Source organism: Stylophora pistillata, chromosome 12 (genome assembly GCF_964205215.1).
Source record: "Stylophora pistillata chromosome 12, jaStyPist1.2, whole genome shotgun sequence".
Taxonomy (NCBI): domain Eukaryota; kingdom Metazoa; phylum Cnidaria; class Anthozoa; order Scleractinia; family Pocilloporidae; genus Stylophora; species Stylophora pistillata.
Window position 1 is genome coordinate 19,517,423 of NC_142530.1, and position 21,682 is coordinate 19,539,104.

Genomic DNA, 21,682 nt, shown 5'->3' on the forward strand with positions numbered 1-21,682 from the left:
TAATGTCTTACCTATTTGTACACCAATAGTTCTTACCCCTTTGAAAAGGTCTCCGTCGATGGCTATATTTGATAAACATAGAGAAATAAGAGTTCGATATTTTCTGATTTTATAGATTATTTTTGACAGATCAAGCAAGAAACACTTTCACTAAAAGTTTACGTAATGCTTGTATTTGAAACTTTAACAAAAATTGTTCCAAGATTCTTACTTTAGGATCTCCGATCTTGTCCATATCAAATATGTCAGCTTGGCTTATGCTGCGATTAAGGCATTTGTGATACTGAAAAGAAAGAGATTGTCAGAGTTTTCATTAAGAAATGTAGTAACACGAGAATATTGAAAGTAAAAGGGAAGGTACTCACAATAATATCAAGCAGCTAAGTGATGAAAATAAAGAAAAGTGTCTGTTAGGGAGGGGGGGTTGTTAGTTGATCAAATACCAAATTCTTCCAACTAACACCATAAGAGTTGCAATACAGACAGTATGGAGAATTATCACTCAGATCTTGGGAATGAAAGGGATACGCGTTTGCTAATTGTTTTTATTGTAATTCGTACTTATTTCTTGTTTTACGTTTTCATAACTTCTTTGTTAGTACTTTTTTAAGTTTACATAGACATGTGAAGGTGTAGTGTGATCGTCCGGGTGAGTGTAGTCCTGAGAAGGACTGTTGTCGGTGGCAGTGACTGACGTTTCGACAACCTGTGCGGAAGTCATCATCAGAGTCAAGTCAGTCACTGCCACCGACAACAGTCCTTCTCAGGACTACACTCACCCGGACGATCACACTACACCTTCACATGTTACCCCCGGGTTCAAACCATTTACTGCTTTACATAGACAGGTAAAAACGAGCGATAAGTAAGTTTGTTAGCGTTTTTCCTCGTCAGTTACACCTTTTTTGCCCGTTTCTCATACCGCACGTTATTTTGCGCTCCTTGTGAAATAAGCCAGTTTCGTTTTGCGCATGATCGCTTTTTTAAGTCAGTTTATCCACAGTCGCGCTCGGCACAGTTCTCTGTTTTAGAAATATTCCACTTATTCGCTATTGCAGTTGTCACTGTAGATAGTTTTTCCATTTTGCTTGGCTTGTACTCTTTTTTCTGTTTATAATTTGTTCATCTTGGTTAACTTAGATTTTATTCATAGCTTTAGTTTCAACCCACTGCTGCTGTCGGGTAACAAATAGACAAATTTCGCAGTTAGACGAAGAGTGACCAGCATCTAATTTCTCCTTACAATACCATTCCAAAATGAAACATTAAGGTTGCGAGAATAAAGGAAATGATCGGAAACTAAAGAAGCTCCTGATTGTTAAACAAGCTCTCCTTGTCAGCACCTTAGAAAATGTATAGAGAACAGTATGGAGAAAATGAGTACTGATGCTGGGGTGTGTGGGGTTGACCTGCGAATGTTGACCTGTGAATGTGCTAAAAATCTTACTTACCACTTCTCCATACGTCCTTTTATAAAATGCCTACAAATGAAAAAAAGAAAAAATGAGAATGAGACCTTCGATCCACAAGATGCCCCGCCTCTTTCCCTTTCTTTTAGTGTTTTGCTTTTCTTTTGCTTGTGTAATTGCCTAAATTGTTTGAGCCCTTCTTGCGCAATTCGATTGGGACGTAAAACGAGGATTACTTGGTAATGTTTTTCATCAATTTCTGGAACAACCACTGGTAAAAACAAATAGGCTTACTCTAAGAAATACTGCGACCACGAATATGTTGATGATTAATAACACGAACAGTACAATGGCCGGAAGGAAAAAAGAAAAGAGGAGAAGGTTACATATGATGACAAGGTATATTACTGTAAACAAGCAACTCCCACGGCTCCCACAGACATAGTCGGACTGAAACAGTGTTGAAATTAATCCAGGAATGGAATTGTTTTGATTGTGAGCTTGTACATGTATACAGCCTCAAAAACCAAAACTAAGGCAATTTGATTGATTGAGAGGTTCTTTAGTACTGCGGTGATCTCGTTGGTGTGGAACACTTCTATCACCTTAGAAACTTATCATAAGGAAAACTAAAGACCTTTTCGAAAAAGCAAACCCAGTGCAAAGGCTAAAATCATAATCAACGAAAGAGAACTAGTGTTAAAACTGTTAAAAGCGCGGGAAAACGCGGCTGCAAAAGTCACGATTGTTTTCTGTCTTGCGTGTGATTGGTTGATACGACAGCTGTTACTAAGGATACTAACATGGTACTCATCTTTCGTGCGCGCCTCGATACGATTCTCAGACAATGCCGTAAGATGTATTCCATCACTAAAAAAATGAAATGATGGTGGAATATTGATGTCCCTTATTCCGTGGTTGAAAATATAAATCAATAATATAAACCATCGAATTAGGGGAATTTATTACCTGATTCAATGAAATAATACATATTTGCTTTTTTCACCGCCTTGGGATTTTTCCTGTCTACTTCTCGAGACTGCAACAAAGAGAAAGAGGAAAACGTTAACGATGAGCAATATTCCAAGAATTGTCACCAGACAAAGGTCATGGGTTCAAATCCTGTAGTGGCCTGAATTTTTTTCAGGTCATATTTCCATTACTACATAAGTAGGATTCATTACTGGGAGGATCGCTTTCATACATTTCAAAGAGACTGTCATTAATTGGATTTCATCGACTAAGCTGATGAGGTAAATTGGGCACCGTACATAGTTTCTTCGCTCTAACAGATGGCTAACTTTCAAAAGAGCGTTAGCCCTCGCCACCCATCGTGAAGAGTTCAGAAACTATTTACGATGGCCAATTCACATTATTAACTCAGTTGAAAACTAAAAATCAAATCGTCTTGTAATACACTCCACCGTCACGGCACCACAGTTACCTGTGTCTCTAGAGATTGGTTGCAAACCACCTATAGCTCGTCATTGTTTCACTCAGCCTTTTGTTACATCAAGGAAGCCGCTTAATTGTTTGTCGTGTCATCCCACAGCACAATAAGTTTAAAACGTCCATTTCATGGACCATCTCTTCTACTGAGTTTTAACCGCTAATCCCATTTCGGCAGGAGCAGTGTGAGAAATTGGAAAAGTTTATTTTCGAGCATCAAAATCTTACAATTAAACTTTATTTATTATATAGATACTGATGAAATACCAGGATTTTTTTTTTACTAAAAACTCATGTCTTCATCGCGCGGTGAAGATACTATTTTTATCTATCACGTATGAGGATATTGGTGTCGCCATAGTTACTAACATGATAAGCCAATTACAAGAGACTTATTACAGATTCTTTCTCTTCTTCATTAGAATGTTGAACTTTTGGAACCGAAAATATAAGTATTATTGTCTTTATTTCTCCTTTATAACTTTGTATCCGAGTTTCATAGCATTTTTGTGAGAAGTATTTTCGACAGGTGACTACTCAAATTGCACTATTTTGCTAGTTTGATAATGAATAAAAAAAAAGTTGTTTTATGTGGAAATTTCATAGGTATCTATAAAATAAACAAGACATTACATGGCCACTTGTGGATACAAATTTTATCTTCTCGCACTGAAAGTATCTCTTACCAATGAGCGAAGCGAACTCGTGAGAGACACAGCACTCGAAGTTAAATTCGTATCCCCAACCGGCCATGTAATAACCTCTATATGATGCTTCATGGCTGAAGAATTTTTTTTTTCGCGTTAGGTATCTACTTGGGACCGTTGAGATCGTAATTTTATTTTTATTTCGGGAAAGTGAATAAAAATGTTCTGTGACATTCAATTACTTCTTTCTTCAAGCGTATTATCATTGAAGTGTCACGTTATTTTCTATTCGATGCTGGCGTTTCTCTTGTGTTATCAACAAGAAAAAAAGCTAGAATCATGTGTAGTAACGATCTTTGTAAGTGAGCTGCAACTGAACTTTTAACACCCTAACATCAGTATGTGTATTCTCCATACCGTTTTCCATATATTTCCTTAGGTGCTGACAAGAAGAATTTGGTTCAACAATCAAGAGCTTCATTAGGTTGGGATCATTTCCTTTATCCACGTGACCTTAATGTTTGATCCAAGGACATCATTGTAAGGAGAAGTTAACTGTTAATCACTCTTCAAAGGGTTAAAAGGAAGAATTAAAATAAAAAAAGACAAAAGTACACATGGCTCTTCTAAATAAGCAGTCGCGTTAACAGGATTGAGAAGGGGTCTATGTATGTGATTTGACTCCGTGCTACGGAAAACCGTTCAAGGAAAATTATTTGTGCTTTACTTTGATTATAAATTTATTACTCAAACAGCTCTGATGTAGCTCATTGACTCTGATTGTTTTGGAAATTTTTTAAGAACAGTAAAACTTCCTAAAGGAGACATTCTCAGGACCCAGGCAAATAGAGATTGGTTTATGTTTGTCTAACTCTAAAAAAAGGCCTTGGAATGCGCTGGACGCGTTATTCCAAGTACCTATCTAAAGTGTCCAAAACACGAAAATTATTGTGTATCAAGCACTGCACTCTCACAAGTACATCAATATATTTATTCAGCTATAAGCCGAGCGGTTTTAACAAAAATTAAAGCTAGACTTACGCGAAATTTGAGCCAAAGAAGGAGTTCAGCTAATAATCAAGAGTTTTCAAAAATAAAAACTTAAGCGTATTTAACCAAGACCAAATGGGCATGTTTTTATTTAGAAGTCGAACTAAGTCGAGAGTGCGACTGGACAGAAGTCCGCCGAACCGCTTTGGCGTTTCATCCATGTTAAAATCCTCGACAAGGAGTAGCCCCGTCCCTGTCTTCTCTTGTTGATATATTGGAACAAGTAATTAAAAAGACGGTGCTCTGAGTAGATTTCGCAAACCGGAACAACTAGTTGTACATTTACACAAAACTACTGTATCACGTGAAGTGCTCACTCAATCGTCAGTGACATGTTGATTGGTTAAGGTGTCCTCTTCATGGAAATTAAAGGCGGGCTTTCGGACCCAGAAAATGTTTCCTTTTCCCCTGAATAAAGGTGACAAAAGTTGGTGAATGAAGGTATCCCCTGATCCAGTACCTAGGTTAGACCGTGTAACTGTAACTAAAACAACCGCGTGGCCGTGGAAGGTCTGGGTAAGAGATTAGGTTCCACCAAAAAATTCCTCCAACATATAAGTGTCCTTTCGAGAGAGTAACAAATGCATACGTTTTAGAAACATTTCTCCGGGACCAAACTTGTGTCCCTTGAATGAAGTCCTTTCCACAGCGGAATGATAAATGAAAATGCAAAAGCTTTTGAAGGATGAAAACCAGCTGCCTTGCACCCTTTAAAAATGTCTGTATATTTAGCATTCACCCATATACTGACCTAACATGAATTGAAAATTTTTTTTATGACCGAACTTGTGCCCCTCCAACACTCTTCCCTCTCGGATAGGCGTCCCAAAGAAGAAGTCCCAAACGTATTGCTGTCTGAACATTTTGAGCTCTTTTGTGAATAAACTTTATTCAGTATACGTTAGAATTTATTAAAAAATAAAAACTATATTGCACTTTGTCTTAACGGCTAAGAACGCATTTTCTCACGGTAGCCTTCACGTTCAAGGACTGGAAGAAGGATTCAAAATCAAGGCAACATCTGTCAGTAAGTTTATCCTTCTTGTTACATGGTTAAAAAAATATCTCATTTACTATTCAATTAAGTGTGCGTTTCTTCCTTGTTTGTCTCCAAGCTGTTAATACTTAATACTAATTATTATAGCACTACCTAACATGGTCCCTAAAATCTCTCTCTTACTTTTAATCTTAAAATATTGCCTGGCTTTATCGTGAAATGACATTAAATAACAATGCGTGACGGGGCCCTCTGATTGAGTTACACGCTTCGTTCCCCCCCCCCCCCCCGAGCCAAATAAACTCAGAACAACGTCATTGTGACATGCCATTGGAAATAGTATTGTCGTCTCCTTGAATGCTGTATTGAATCGCACCAGGTCTTTTCAAAAACTGCCAAAACCAAAATAAGAACAAATTATAATTTGAAGGGTACTCTTTTTCCTACCTATTCTCTGTTAAATATCGTTGTTCATTCACAAATCGCACATGTTGAGGTCAGCGTATCCTTTAGAGGAGTTGGGGGGGGGAGGGGGGGAGAAGGAGGAGGAGGAGTAACAAACCATTCAAACGTCAGCGCATGTACCAATGCTGTGATAGCTCGGCGGAACGATCGGCGCTTGTTCTTAGGCTGTTATAACCAAGTTTCCTTTCACACTCACCAGTAAGTGGAGGTGTATTACATGCCTATAATTTTTTTTTTTTAATGCTCAAAACAAACGAAATAGCACATGAACAGAGCAGTTTGTCTGTCGTTCTGATCAAAAACTTACAAAAGTACCACAATTTACGGCGTGCTGCTAGCCAGTTGAACATACAGGCTCAGATTCTTAGAGAAGTAATCTCAGTGATTAAAAAAAAAATGACGATCGTTTAATACCAGAAGTTTATTCCAGTAGATTTTGAAAAAATAGTTAACTTTCTCGTTAATGGAATTTCAAAACACCATTTCATACCTTGATGAAATCCAAGAAGGTGAACCCAAGCGCAAAATAAACCTAAAATGATAGAACCCAAAGCCTTTATTATTATCGATATTATTTCAGGCCCTGTCCATTCGCATTCTTATTAAACTTTCTTTTCTCCTAACGTAAAAGAAAAAAAATTATGCTGTTGTACATTTGAATTCTCTCCTCACATCGTCCACAAGAAATTGCGAATGGGGAGTCGTCATGTATGACGACCCATGGGTCCTGCAGAGTCCTCTTTGAGTTTTACTCCAGGTTTACTCTTCTTCTTCCTACCAGGTTTCTGTTGATCTTTTAAGAAACTACAGATCTTACAGTTTCCAGTTCGTTTGTGTGGAGGCCACACATTGATTGCAAGACATGTGCCTCTTATTAGAGCAAGTTGTAGCACTTGTGGCAGAACTTGGGAGGGCACATGTCAAGGTCATCTTTACGAACTGTGACACCAAAGGCTGTAAAAATTATCTCTATCTTATCAGCGCAGAGAAAACTGTTCTCGTATCTTTTGTCTTCTACAGTCGCTGTCTACAAATTCGGCAAATTTTTTGCAATATTTTTTGATGTTCAGTGAGACTAAAGGTAGCCATCTAAATGTATAATCGAACCGAGTACCAAATTAAACTTGGATGTAAGCAACGCAATACTAAATTGACTCCAGAAATGTTTCGAAATTCCTTTTTGTGACCTTTTATTGCTTCAGAAGGGTACACTATTTGGGTTTTTACCTTGTTTCAGGAAAAGGTGTCTATTTATCTCTCTCGATCGGTTCTTCAGGGGAGCGGGAATATTTGCAATCTTGTGTTATTGCTAGTGGTGCGTTCAATTTGAAGAGGAAGGGAATACTCGCAGTAAACCCATGTGAATCATGCCAAGAAGAACGATTTACCCACCAGATCAAAGAACAAATAGTAACATATAATTGAAAGTTTTATTGTCCCTGATCGTGATCGAAAATTTCCACCGAAAGAAACGTCTTGTCCGTGCTTTCATTATTTCTGTAGCTTCCCGTGATGGATCGATAACGTACACTTTTTGGGAAGAAGATCACATGCATGTTGTGCGACTTTCTTGCTCGTAATAGGTGGTCGTGGATACTTTCGCAGTTTGTCATACATCTTGTGTTCTTTACTTAGCCCATGGGTGAGCATGATTGTATCAAAAAGATAAATTGGCGTACTTTAGGGAAATTCGTTCGAGGTCAAAGAGGAAATGGACGCTATATTTACTATTTCGGTGGTGAAAAGTAATCGCGGATTACACTGCTCAAAACAATTCGGATTAAAACGTCTCGGTACAGAAACTTGCTGCAAAGGAGAGATATAAAGCCAGAGTTGTTTCTTTATTGACAGAAGTATTCGAATCAATCAGAATCTTGCCTGAAAATAAGAAGACCTCTAAGAGGTGATAAATCATTTCGCGTCAAAACTAGGTGCCTCTCAGCTGTCGCATAGTTAACTATCCCGCACATGCATTATTTCCTAAGCGAACATTAACCAGAGAAGCAAAAAATAATATGTGCGCATAAGTTAGCTATTTCCTTGGACTTTGCGCTGATACTTTTTGTGACTTAGCTGTCAGTGGGCTCTTTCTTGTTTAGCCGTTCAGCGTACATTTTCAGCGGTTTCAAATTGAAAATGTAAATCTGACATGCGCGAACTAAATTTCCACTGGCGGGCGTTTTGAAACAGCCGTGCCACTACACTACGTCATCCGTCCAAAGTGAGAGATGGACGGTGAGGGAGATCTCTTCTTCAGGGGGCGTGGTTGATTGAGTAGGTACACTGAAACTAAAACTCTTTATTCGCACTGTTTCAATACACCATAAAAATCTTCCCAATGGAGACTGTTGTTAAGTAGGTGGTCCATAATATATTGGTAATTGTTTTTACCGGATAAGCGTGGTTAAAAGGCCAAATCGCAGACGATGGGCGACTCAAATTGATGAAGTCTCCCTTACAGCCGTTATTTGATCTCGTCACGCAATGTACACTCTCTCCCACCAACGGGTAATCGGCCGGAAATTATGGTACCCGATAAAATACGAGCTGTGATTGGACAAGTAGTCTTGGCGCGACTGGCTTAAAAAAAATGAGCCGCGCTTTGATTGGTTACACTTAAAGAAAGGAATGTGGCTCCGATTAAAGCAGAAGCCGGTGGGGTGGAGTGCGCGTCACGTGAAAAGAACAGACAATGGTGGTGTTGGAGACTAAAATCGATGAGGATAAACAAGAATTGAAAACTGAACGTCAGCTCAAAAACTGGGTGTAGAAATCCAAGCACAGGATACTTACCAATAACAAAAGAAAAGTGACGTAGAAAAGAAGGTACAATCCCACTAGAAAATAGTAGGCTGCGTTACGTGATATTTCGGACTGAAAGACAACAAAGAGAATGACAGCAGAAAAGCATTAGAGCAACGGAGATTCCACGAGCAAATATCTAAAACAAATATCATATCTAAACTCTCATGTTTTTCAAAACGAAACCCGACTGACCTTATAGCAGGAACAGGGCTTGGAGCTTACAAATTTCAAAGTTGGCTTACTATTTTATGTAATTTTTCGACAATTTTTAAAGCAGTGTAGGAAAAAAACAATGTCATATAGTGCAAATAATTCGTAATCAGCGAACTTCTCTTACGTTTTCCTGGAAGTTAAGATTATTACGCAAGTCGTAAAGGTAAATATTAACATCGTAGAGATGGTTCAAATCACAACTCACCACATACTCTGCGACAAAAAACATGTTAATTCCTATAACAACGGATAAAAGCCACGCTACACCTTGCATAACCCTAGGGATAAAAACAAAAGGACGAGAATTAAATGGATTTCAATGAAAAACTAGAAAACCCAAAAAAAATTGTCCAAACGGTATCGAATAATAAAAGTTGCTAAATGTCCTAGCTATTCTAGGCTCTCAGTTTGTTTGTTTGTGGCGAACGAGAGAAAAAGTGACGCATTTTCGCTCGCTTTTTTTAACTTGCCTCTACTAGCCAAGAACCTGCAAAACTTAATCTAAAAAAAGGATTGGCCGTCATTGCTCTCATTTTAAACTTTGGTACAAGTCAGTCAGCATTGATCCTACTCTTTCAAAATTTAAAATACCATTATTTTGTCTGAAATAACACTTGGACGTTGGAGGGTAATCATACAAAGGCCGAACTAGCTGCCACATATTTTCCCTTTAATTATTTACGAAAACTTAGAGTTTCATCAAAGTAACTCCCTCCGGGTGATAAAGCTTGTCTCACCACCTCGTGGTGGATAATGTACTGAGAACAACTTTTGCGCCCCACTTGACACTTACGCGTAAATTCTCTACGGCATTTATTACAGAATTGCGGAAATGCCTCAAAGCTGCGCTCTATATTAAACCCTACGGGATCTGTTACGCGGCGGAAATTGTACAGCATGGTACTAACCAGAGTATAGAAACAATACAAAGAGACAGTTTAACTTACCTTCCATTCTTAAGCGTTCCCATAATGGCTTTATCTCCCGTGAAATGCAACACAGGAATTAGAGCAAAAGGGAGCTGGCAAAGATAATAAAGGTATTAACAAAATTCGCGAGCGTCATTCAGTACTGAGTTGGAAACATTTTTAACTTCGATCTGTGCTTTTATTGTTACATTTACAGCTGCCAGTTCTACGAGTTACTCATCAGAAAACCAAATGTTAAACTCTTGTCCTGTTTTTTTTTCTCCAAACCAAGCAGAAGTCGCTTCCGGAACTACGTCACAGTTCAACCCTTTCACTCTCAAGATCTCATAAGAAATTCTCCTTACTGTCTGCCATACACTTCTTATGATATTAGTTTAGAGAATTTGATATTGGATCAACTAATAAACCCTCTATTGATATTTCTCTTTATTCTCATCACTTGTCTGCTTCATATTGCATTGATATCGTAAGGAGAAATGCTGTCTTGATCACTGGCAGAAGTTAAACAAGGTTTTTCGGACAAAAGTTTTTTTCCCTTGTAATACATATATCTTATTGGACTTTTTGTTGTGTAGTATCGCGGAGTATTTTTATGAGTTGTGCGGTATTTTGACGAGCCCGTAGGGCGAGTCGAAATACAAATAACGAGTAAAAATACTCAGCGATACTACACAACAAAACATTTAATAAGTTATTTATTATCCAACACGCCAAATTGTTATTTCAGCGCGGGCGAATTTCGCGGATGTTTATTTACGAGGAGTGCGTGACAGAAGTATGCGAAGCGGAAAGGAATTGGCGCGTTGTCGTGTTGCTGTTTCTATTTTCTTCCATAAATGAAAAATTTCCTGGTCGTCTAGCTGTTTTTCTTCGTTCGATTCATCTTATAACCTTGGATCTATATTTGCCAGCCATTCCGACTCTTGGTCGTCAGAAATATGATTCAAATTGTCCGCCATTTTTTCTTTTGGTAACTTCAATTCAACTCTTCGCTTGCGCGACGCGAGAAAACCTGTATAACTGGTTCTCTAGAGTGCAAATACCGCGTGATATTTGTACTCGTCTGTGGCGTTATTTGTACTCGTCTATGGCGTTATTTGTACTTTACGGACTGCAGTTGGATAATAAATGTAGTTCTTTTCTACCCTTAAATGTGATTTTGCATTGTATTGTTTGGCTCTTAATTTTCTTTAATTCTATTGTTGTATTTTTATCAGGCTCTTTCTGAATGTTATAGTTTCTGAAAATTGCAAGTGTTGATCAATTTTTTTAAGATACAGGGCCCCTAAGGAGACCAGCCTTGGAGCTGAATGAGCTACCCTGTGTAAAAAAAACTTTTACTTACTCACTCCTTATTTCCTTACTCCTCTATCCATATCCGGCTTGTTTAGCAATCAAGAGCTTCATTAGTTGGTGATCATTTTCTTTATTCTCGTGACCTTAATGTATAATTCAGGGGGGGGGATATTGTAAGGAGATATGGGATGCTTGTCACTCCTAAGTAAAAAACATCGAAAGCATCGAAAACAAATAAATAACACGCACACGTAAAACCTACCATTTTTCCACACCACCTTGCCTCAGGAGAAGAGGTTTGAACCAAGTCTACGGTATGGAAACCTTGACAGCATGCCGGTTAAAACATGGCTTTTACGGATGTATTTATGCCCCAAAATGATCTCACTAGCACTTTACTCCATGCTGCCACTGAATAGTATTTGTCCTTCATCGTCCGCCTCAGAAAACCGCCAGCAGAACTTCTCATGCGTTACCCTTTATGCGGGGATTCCCCGACCTCCCACAGATGACGTAAAACGACAACACACGTGACAGCGTTTCTGAGAAAGACGCAATCCTTGCTTCGCTCACGGAGGCAGCGAGACTCATTATGATGAGGTCGTGAACACATGTTCCAAGGAAAAGTAAACGATTGACTTTAATTCTAAACTTGGATGAAGTCAATGAAACTACATAAAAGAATTAACTTTAATAGCTAGCTTCTTAAGATACAAAAGTGCATTGTCATAAGCTTGAAATTTATAATATAAGAACAATAAACTTAAAAATGGTGTTGCAACCAACTGAATAACAAGAAAAACTACCTGTAGTTCCAAAAATGTTTAGGATTTTCAATATGAAAACTTTCTTATAACCTTTTAAGAATATATGCTACAGAGTGAGTTGATGTCATGCTTTTTTAATTTGACTTAAAATAGAACTAACCTAAAGGCAAAAGCAATTAATCATGCACTTATGCAACATTTCTCAAAACATTATTGTTTCAGATTTATTAAGGGTATTTATAAGAAAATTCATTACTTGACAAGGGAATTCTGCATTAAATTGCATACAAAAACCGATATTACACGAATCGCGAAGCAATGAGTGCGATATCGGTTTTCAAATGCAATTTACCATGGAATTAATAAGTGAAGTAATGGATTAACTACAAGTTGACCAGCAAATGACACGAGTGATGTTTGCATGTAATATTTGTCTTAACATTCCAACGAAAGATAATTTGCAATGTGTTTGTCTCTCTTGACTTTGTGTGACGCTTTTATTTGCGAGTTACTAACAAGTAACAAGATGATTTCTTGTGTAATTTGGTGAAAATAATCACTTGCTAATTTTTACAAATAGCACTAATCTTGCTTTATGGGCTTGCGCAATTCTGTTGTCTTTGAAAAACTTACTTGTGTTTATTAACACCAAATTGCACTCAAAATCAAACCTATACATTGTAATTAATTAATCATAGAGAATCTGATAGTGAAATCAGAAGTTTCAGGGGTCAAACCCCTAACTTGTGGGGACTAAGATTATAAACCAGTTTTGGCCTGGTGACAAAACAAATGACAAGTTTTTATTTACTTGTCACAAATGACCTTAATTTCGGCCAAGTTGCCAACACATTTTATGTTCTCAGTAGTAGAGCATCATTCTGATGGTGAATCAGAAGTTCCAGGGGTTAAACCCCTATAGCTTATGGGGACTGAGATTACTTCCCTGCTTTGGCCTTGTGACAAAACAAATAAGTTTTTATTTAGGAAGGCAGGCACAATTGTTTAGAAAAGTCAACTTTAGTTGTTTTTCTTTTCAAAGTTGATAACCAGTCAACCAGAAAACTGCAGAGGATGAGGTGAAGAGAAAATTATGAATTATGAACTCCACCAAGGAGACTGTTGTTTATTAAAGAATGTCGGTCCATGCAGTTCTTTTTTAATTTGACGAATATAAAAAACATAAAAGTTTTCAAGATACACTCAAACCTGTATTGCAGCAGTTACTCTTAAGGAATGGCAGTGTACTAGTGTCACCACTTGATGCAAATTAATGGCTTAGTACAAGTTGACCAACAAATGACATGAGTGATCTATGTGTGTAATATTTGTCCAAACAGTCCAAAGAAGAAAGATCATTTGCAATGTATTGATGACATTAAAAATCATAATACAGATCAAAAGATTAAATGCACTGATTGGCTAAAAACTGCTGCCTTTTTTGTGCAACACAAGTGCACAGTTATGACAAAAATTACAAAGTGTATGCACTAGCTGTTAAAATTTTCTCTGTCTTGACTTTCTGTGCTGCTTAATTTTTTCATGTAAGCTACAAAATGATTTCTTGTGCCATTGCATGGTGAAAATAAGCATAATTGTTAATTTTTACAAATTGCACTTGCTTTATAGGCTTGTGCAATTTTGCTGTCTTTAAAAAGCTAACTTATGGTTATCAACACCAAATTGCACTCAAAATCAAACCTATACATTGTAATTCAAAGTTTTCAGTGGTAGAACATTTGATGGTGAAATCAGAAGTCTTGGGGTTAAACCCCTAGCTTGTAGGGACTGAGTATATTTCCTCACTTTTCCCTTGTGACGAAACAAATAACAAGTTTTTATTTAGGACCGTGAGCGCAGTTGTTAATTTAGAAAAGTCACCTTTAGTTTTTTTTTTTTTTCAAGTTGATAATCAGTCAACCATAAAACTGCAGAGGATATATAAGGTGAAGAGCAAATTATGAATTGAAAGTAAAAATCAGTGTTCAATTTGGAGACACTTTCATTCCCAACATCGTTCTTCACCAAAGACAAAATTACATATCAGTCAGTCAATCACGGAGCAAATTATTTAAATCAGGAAGAAACAAAATAATCAGCATTTGATAATCATCCACATTTAACAATCTTTAATTTAAGGGCTTTGTTTTGCTTCTACACTGATAATTAAAAAAGTAACTAAACCTAAGTGGTTGATTGCAATCAAATGTTATCATAGTCAATGGAAAATATTTATTTTTATCTAACTTTAATAGCTAGCTTCTAAAGATACAAAAGTGCATTAATTGGCATAAGCTTGAAATTTATAATATAAGAACAATTTACAACTTAAAAATTGCAACCAACTGAATAACACGAAAAACTACCTGTAGTTCTGAAAATGTTTAGGATTTTCAATTTAAAAACTAATTGCTATAACCTTTTAAGAATCCATGGTAGCTAGGCTACAAAGTGAGTTGATGTCATGCTTTTTTAATTTGACTTAAAATAGAACTTAAAGGCATGCAAAAGCAATTAATCATGCACTTATGCGACATTTCTTAAAACGATTGTTTCAGATTTATTAAGGGTATTATAGGAAAATTCATTACTTGATGAGGGAATTCTGCATTAAATTGCATACGAAAACCGATATCACACGAATCGCGAAGCAATGAGTGCGATATTGGTTTTCAAGTCAAATTTAACCTGGAATTCATAAGTGAAGTAATGGATCAAATACAAGTTGACCAGCAAATGACACGAGTGATGTTTGCATGCAATATTTGTCCTAACATTCCAACGAAAGATAATTTGCAACGAGTTTGTCACTCTTGACTTTGTGTGATGCTTTTTTTTGTGAGTTATCAACAAGTAACAAGATGATTTCTTATGTAATTTGGTGAAAATAATCACTTGCTAATTTTTACAAATAGCACTCATCTTGCTTTATGGGCCTGTGCAATTCTGTTGTCTTTGAAGAACTTACTTGCATTTATTAACACCAAATTGCACTCAAAATCCAACCTACATTGTAATTCAATCGTAGAGAATCTGATAGTGAAATCAGAAGTTTTAGGGGTCAAACCCCTAGCTTGTGGGGACTTAAAGATTATATCCCAGTCTTGGCCTGGTGACAAAACAAATGACAAGTTTTTATTTACTGGACACAAATGACCTTAATTTCGGCCAAGTTGCCTACACATATCATGTTCTCAGTGGTAGAGCATCATTCTGATGGTGAATCAGAAGTTCCAGGGGTTAAACCCCAGTAGCTTGTGGGGACTGAGATTATTTCCCTGCTTTGGCTTTGTCACAAAACAAATAAGTTTTTATTTAGGAAGGCAGGCACAATTGTTTAGAAAAGTCTACTTAAGTTGCTTTTCTTTCCAAGTTGATAACCAGTCAACCAGATAAAATTCACAGGATAAGGTGAAGAGCAAAGTATAAACTGAAAGTCAAGTTCAGTTTCAACTTGGAGACACTTTCCTTCCCAACATCATTCTTCACCAAAGACAAAATTACATATCAATATTGATCACAAAGTAATTATTTAAATCAGGAAGAAATAAAACAATCAGCATTTGATAATCGACAACACTGAACAATCTTTATTTAAGTACTTGGTTTTGCTTCTGTACAATGATGACTGAAAAAGCAACTAAACCTCACTGCAGTTGATTGTAATTAAATGTTATCATAGTCAATGGAAAATATTTTTTTTATCCTTCTTGAATAGCTAGCTTCTACAGATACAAAAGCACATTGGCATAAGTTTGAAATTTATAATATAGAGCAAATAATACAACTCAAAAATGGTTTTGCAACCAATAATAAGAAAAACTACCTGTAATTCCAAAAATGTTTGAGGTTTTGAATATGATAACTTTCCTGTAACCTTTGGGAACACATGGTAAGACTACAGAGTGAGTTGATCTCACTTTTTTTTAAATTTGACTTAAAAATAGAACTAAGATTTATTTAGGGTATAGTACAGTATAGGAAATTACACTCTGCTAAAAAAATTAAGACCTAGTGAGGCATATACAACTGGTTTGCCTCTGGCCAGTGGAGATCTTTAAACCCCATGTTTAGTTGTTATGTTTATTTACAATTTGTTTGTATTGGCCCTGAAAACCCCTATCAAGGGAGTGATCAATTAAACCTGTAATCAAGTGAACCCGTGCCTCTGTGATTCCTAGTTGATTGCTCTATCAACTGAGTCACAAAGTTGAACACCAAGAGCAGGACAAGAAACATTCCATCAGTTGCAATCACAACCTGTTCAAAACATGATTAATTTCATTTGCTGCCAACACATTCCCTGTGTAAGAAGCAAGGATCCCACTGAAAATTTCCTAGCTTATCACATGCGAATTCATAGCTCATCTGTTTGAGTCAGGCCAACAAATATATAGAGGCACAGGTTTGTACTCTGTAAAATCCTGACTTTTTTTAGGCTTCTTCAACTGTGAGGATGACCTCCTTACTGATGTAATTATGGAGGGTTGCTACAGATAAGGAGTTTTTGGAAATTTCTAGAAGGCTAATTACTTGTGCTAACTGGATACCAGGGCAATTTCATGCAATGCTCTGGAAATTTCTACTATGTGTTGCAAAGGCCCATAAAATATAGAAAAGAGTTATTTTGTAACCTTCAAGAACACTCTAAAATGCTTAATAAATGTACATAAATTGCCGTTCACCCATCAGAGTTGATTGTCATTGACTGCAAAGACTGCTAAGTATTTAAAGAAGTTAAAGAAGGCCATTGTGGTATAATCTAGGGATGCTTTCCTACATTCATTCCTACACACACACATGAATGCATCCCTGAAAAGGTCTTTTTAGTAGCAAGATTGAAAAATCAAATGCAAATTCTGAAGAATAAAATACTTAATCAATTATGAATCGTTATTTTAATTGGTTAAAATGTATGAAACAAAAGTTATTATATTTCTTAAAGTTGAATTGAAAGCAGTTCAAACACTATTTTTGTTTCAGAAAAGTTTGTCTAAAACTTTACCAAAAGTTTCAGAAGAGATTTTGAGATAAAAGTGTTTACTGTGATTTTTGTATCAGTGCAGTGACTGGAGTTTTAGCCAGTAATAGGCTGTTGTTGTTTTTATTTAACCTTACAGTTGTATCTTAAAAAAAACTATAAAGAAGGTTGAAATGTTTATGAAGAAATGTATCATGAGATAAAAGTATAAAAGGCTCTATATATATAGCTGACAATGCACAGGACATTGATCAAATACTTTTTCAATATCTAGATGTACTTCCTTCAATCACAAGAATATAACTTTGGTTATTAGTGTTCTGCTTCACTTTTGTGGATTCAATCTTACCATACCATCATGTTCAAGAAAACAATATAATAACAAAAGAAAGCATTTAAATACTTTTATAAAACCAATCAATGAACCTACAAGCAGCAACAAAATTGTTGACAAATTGATCTTTTCAACTCCATATTACTTCAGTTTTATCTCTTTTGCCCTTGTTAAGTTCACCTATTCACATTCGTCTCTTCCCCTCCCCCCCCCCAAAAAAAAAGAGATGGTGTATCGTGATTCCATGAACTTTTAGCAAACATTGAATGGGGGAGGGGGTCTGTTAATGATTTAGAGTGCGGTAGAAACAGGACTGTTTTTCTACACATAACTCTTAATTCTTAAACATCATGTGTAAACTAATCTTGACGCTGATTGTAGCTAAGAGAATTTGCAGCGAATAAGAGCCATGATGGAGAATTGTGATGCTTACCCTAAAAGTCCCTACACATTCCCAATAACAGGAAAACATCAAAACAGCAGTTTAAAAAACTAATACCTTCTCACCTGATCCATTTAATGTACTAGTACGTACAACAACAGCAATGCGTCCCTCAGTAGTCACTGTAATCCCTGTTACGGCAACGATCCTATCAATTTGGATTTCTACACTACGCACAAACTCACCATCTTCGCTGTGTATCTCAACCTGCAGGAGTTCTTTCCCTTTTCTGACAGAAGCGCTGACGACATGCTCACCTGTTCGGTGAAATGCAATCCTTGTGTTGAAACAGTCATTTCTTTGCAGTTTAAATTTGTTAAGATGGTCACCGTGTTCAGTGAACATGTGAACACAGGAATCAGCCCTGCAGTCCAATACCATAACACGGCCATCAGTAGTGATAGTAACATCCCGCGCATCCTTCAATATTCCTTTGCCAAAACTGCGAACAAACTCTCCATTAGTGTCATACTCCTCCACCTCATACCCCTCCACCCCCATTCGTACTGTCAGTACTTTTCCCGTGTCACTCACTGACAGTCCTGTGTACAGGCCCCAGTCATCTCTCCTCAGACGAAACCTGTGATACCGGACACCGGTTTTCGTAAGTTTATAAATCCACCAAGATCCATAAGAGCCCGGCGTCCGCATCAGTTTGGTCAGTACAAAGATGTTGTCGTTCGTGGCTGTGGCTACATCGTTAATATATAACTTTGTATTTACATCATCGTTAGGGAGACAGAAATGTTTAACAAACTTGCCGCTGCTGTCAAACACCTTCACACAACCATTGTAATCTTCGCCGACAATGAATTCTCCGCCGGAGTTTGTAGCGATGCCCTTCAAACTCTTCAGCATGTGCTCCTCTTCGCCCTCCTGACCAAAAGACCATGGTGTAACCCAACAATGCTCCATACTTTGTTTAAGTAGTACTTTACATACTCTTGCGTCATACAATGGATTGATTTTGTTTTCTCCAGCATCAATAGGAGGCCAGATCAAAAAGTTTGCGTCTTTACCAATCGTTCGCGTGACATCGTAGATGACACGATTCACGTGACAGACACTGGAGATAATTTCCCTTCTTTCCTCTTGACTGAAAAAACCTCTTACTGCCTGGATGCCTTTCTTGAGCTGAACATCAAAGCTATTTTGTACTGCAGGCAGACAGTTTAATTCCTTTACACACACTCTGCATGGCGACACGGCGACACCAGGATTGTCTACTGTCTCTAATATGGTCGCCATAATTCGATACTTCATGGCCAGAATGCGGTCAGATATTTTCAGGCCTTCGTTTTTAAAAGCTTCAGTAGCTTTTCTTCGAGCATCTTCAAATCTTTTCTTTGCAGCGGAGAGCTTTGTCGTAGCTGATTCATCCAGGCCAGTAAGCTCCAACCTTCTAATTCCTGCAATAAGAGAAAATGCTTCATCACAGGCCGCCCCTGCTGTTGCCGTACCACACTCGTTTCTAGGCTTTGCTATCTCAAACACTTCAAACAACAACGCCATTCCTTCCTCGAAAAAGCTGATACTTGTTTCTAAATCTTTCCTTGATAAAGCGTCCAACTTTGACTTGATTTCGTCGATTTCACGGACGATCAAGGAGTGGAATTTCTGGTCTATTACATCGCCATCTTTGAGTTTTTCCGCGAGCTCATCTCTGCTTTTTGTTACGAGTAAGCCAATAGTGGCTTTAAACACAGCAGTTACAATCAAAGACATAACTTGAATCCTTTTTTCTTAGGTGACACTACTTTACACAGTGCAATAGAGTTTGAACAAAATAAACGTGCAGTTTTCTAAAATTCCGCTTATCAATTTGAATCAAAGTTCCAGTTCAGTAGTTTCAGTGCTTTGTAAAAGCTCAAGACAACAGGCGATCTATTAATTTTAACCAACCGTATCGTCCTCAGGGGAAAAAATAATAACGATCCCAGTGGTAAGAATTTCAAAAATTTGCAGTTAAAGTTTGTCTTAAAGAGTAACGAGGTTGGAAGTCGTTTCAACTCGTTCATTACTGGTTCTTTTACAGCGGCGTAATAGACCTGGAGAATAATGACTGAAAAAACCGACCGGAATGCAGGTATCAATGAAAGAAAAAACACTCCAGGAACCGAATGAGCTGAAGCAAACTCAATATTCATTGTCATCTTACTTCGCCTCAGGCTCAAAACGCTTTTTATGTAATCGGCTTCAATTGCTGAAACGAGACATAAGTACCAGCGAAAAAAGTTCTCAAACCAATGTGAGTCTCAGACGGTTTACTTTTTATGGCATACTGATTAATTAGATTCGACTGGAATAATATCAACATCTTTCGTGTTTAATAAACCCCATTTCAAAACATTTCCATTACTGACTCAATATAAGAAGACTGTTGACCCTTAAGAAATCACGTCAATGATAATTAGTGTTTTTGTCGACGGAAACAGATGTATTTTTTTTACAGCTGAGGTCAGTTGACATTTCTAGATTTCAGTCGAAAACTATGGCATTCCTTTCTGCAACTAGGTTACGATAAAACGACATCTTTTCCGAATTATATGTCCGCAAATGTTCCAGAATATCTTTCAAGATCTTGATTCATCTCCATAAAATATAAACATCAAAGTTTGCTTAAAGGTAATGAAGCAGTTCAGAAATAGCTCGTCATTGTTTCACTCCGCTTTTTGTTGTGTCCCTGAAGGAAGCCGCTAGATTGTTTGTTTGTCATCCCACAACGTAATGAGTGTAGTCTTACTATTTAAATAACAGTGCTATTTTTTCTTCACGAGCAGCAAGTTGATTTAAATCGACCCTTTCTTGTCCTGAGGTTTAACCGCTAACCATTAATGCCATTTCGGCAGGAACACTCCGAGGAATTGGAAAGTTCAGTTTCTTTTTGAACATCAAGATCAAAATCTTATAATTAAACTCTATATTCTAGTTTATGGCTGGAAAAGATTCTTTTTTTCTAGTTGGGTATCTACTCAAGACCGTCGAGGTCGTAGTTTTTTTCTCGTTAGGGAAAGTGCAATTAAATGCTGTCACATTCAATTACCAAACTTCCTTCAAGTGTATCATTCTTTGTGGGGAGTGTAACGTTATTTCCTATTAATAAATAAAGGCTGATAGTTTCTAAAGAAACTGTTTGGGGCTGCGTGGGTGGGGGTAACGAAATAATTTGAATATATCAACAAAGTTGAAATGGTAAATTGGCCACCGTTATGATCATAAAAGCTGACGTTTCGAGCGTCAGCCCTTCGTTGAACTTCATATTTTCATCATATCTGATTTATCATCACGGGTTTATTACGAATCAACTTAATTAACGGCCTGCTCCCAGTTGGCTGGTTAGCTCAATTGGTAGAGCGCTGCACTAGTATCGCAGAGGTCAGTGGTTCGAATCCCGTACAGGCCTGATTTTTTTCAGGTCTGATTTTCGCTATTGCATAAATAGCGCTCTCCAATGCGAGGATCGTGCATCATACGTATCTATAACCGCAGTTCAAAATATATGAACTTCATATATTCATCATAACTGGAAATCATGTTTCCGAAGACCTTATTTTCAAAATCTTGGACCCCTCAGAAGGGGAACAATTCGATCTCCAAACCCCCCTTGACTAAATCCTGGATCCGCCCTAGTTACATTGTTACCTCCGCCGACACAGCACCACAGTTTCTTTAGAAACTTATACCCCATGCAAATAGAGGTTGGTTGGTGTTTGTCTGACTCTGAAAATGGCTTGGAATACACCAGACGCGTTATTCCAAGCACCAAGCTAATGTGATCCAAAAAAAAATCATTGTTTATTAAGCCTGCACTCTCACGTCGATTTAACATATTTATTCAGCTAAAAGCCGAGCGGTTTGTACATAAATTAAAGCTAGAGTTAAGTGAAATTTGAGCCAA

At 37.3% G+C, this 21,682-nt stretch overlaps 2 protein-coding genes across 5 annotated transcripts; both read right to left on the reverse strand.

The window, feature by feature from the left end:
* Positions 1–5,425: 5,425 nt before the first annotated feature.
* On the reverse strand, positions 5,426–15,457 carry LOC148719143 (natural resistance-associated macrophage protein 2-like). Of its 4 annotated transcripts, none has more exons than XM_088742004.1 (6): positions 11,523–15,457; positions 9,983–10,056; positions 9,241–9,313; positions 8,811–8,891; positions 6,508–6,549; positions 5,426–5,944 (listed from the first exon to the last, which is right to left on the reverse strand). In XM_088742004.1, the coding sequence occupies exons 1-6, from the start codon at positions 11,523–11,525 to the stop codon at positions 5,867–5,869; spliced, it is 351 nt and encodes a 116-aa protein (XP_088598130.1). In that variant the 5' UTR covers positions 11,526–15,457; the 3' UTR covers positions 5,426–5,866. The 4 variants fall into 4 exon arrangements, with proteins under 4 accessions (XP_088598130.1, XP_088598134.1, XP_088598133.1 ...); XM_088742008.1 differs by having other exon boundaries at positions 11,314–15,457; XM_088742007.1 differs by having other exon boundaries at positions 11,310–15,457.
* Positions 15,458–17,398: 1,941 nt separating this feature from the next.
* Positions 17,399–19,906, reverse strand: LOC148719144 (uncharacterized). Its single transcript, XM_088742002.1, has one exon. It carries the CDS (start codon positions 19,507–19,509, stop codon positions 17,827–17,829), a length of 1,683 nt encoding a protein of 560 aa, XP_088598128.1. The 5' UTR covers positions 19,510–19,906; the 3' UTR covers positions 17,399–17,826.
* Positions 19,907–21,682: the final 1,776 nt, after the last annotated feature.

What these genes read in the sequence shown, in the direction of transcription:
- LOC148719143 (XM_088742004.1), bottom strand. An exon ending in TTTTTGTCGCAGAGTATGTG is followed by an intron (nt 8,892 to 9,240) that starts GTGAGTTGTGAT and finishes GTTGTCTTTCAG; the next exon opens with TCCGAAATATCACGTAACGC. An exon ending in TCACTTTTCTTTTGTTATTG is followed by an intron (nt 6,550 to 8,810) that starts GTAAGTATCCTG and finishes CTATCATTTTAG; the next exon opens with GTTTATTTTGCGCTTGGGTT.
- LOC148719144 (XM_088742002.1), bottom strand. Translation starts at nt 19,509, where the DNA reads ATGTCTTTGATTGTAACTGCTGTGTTTAAAGCCACTATTGGCTTACTC.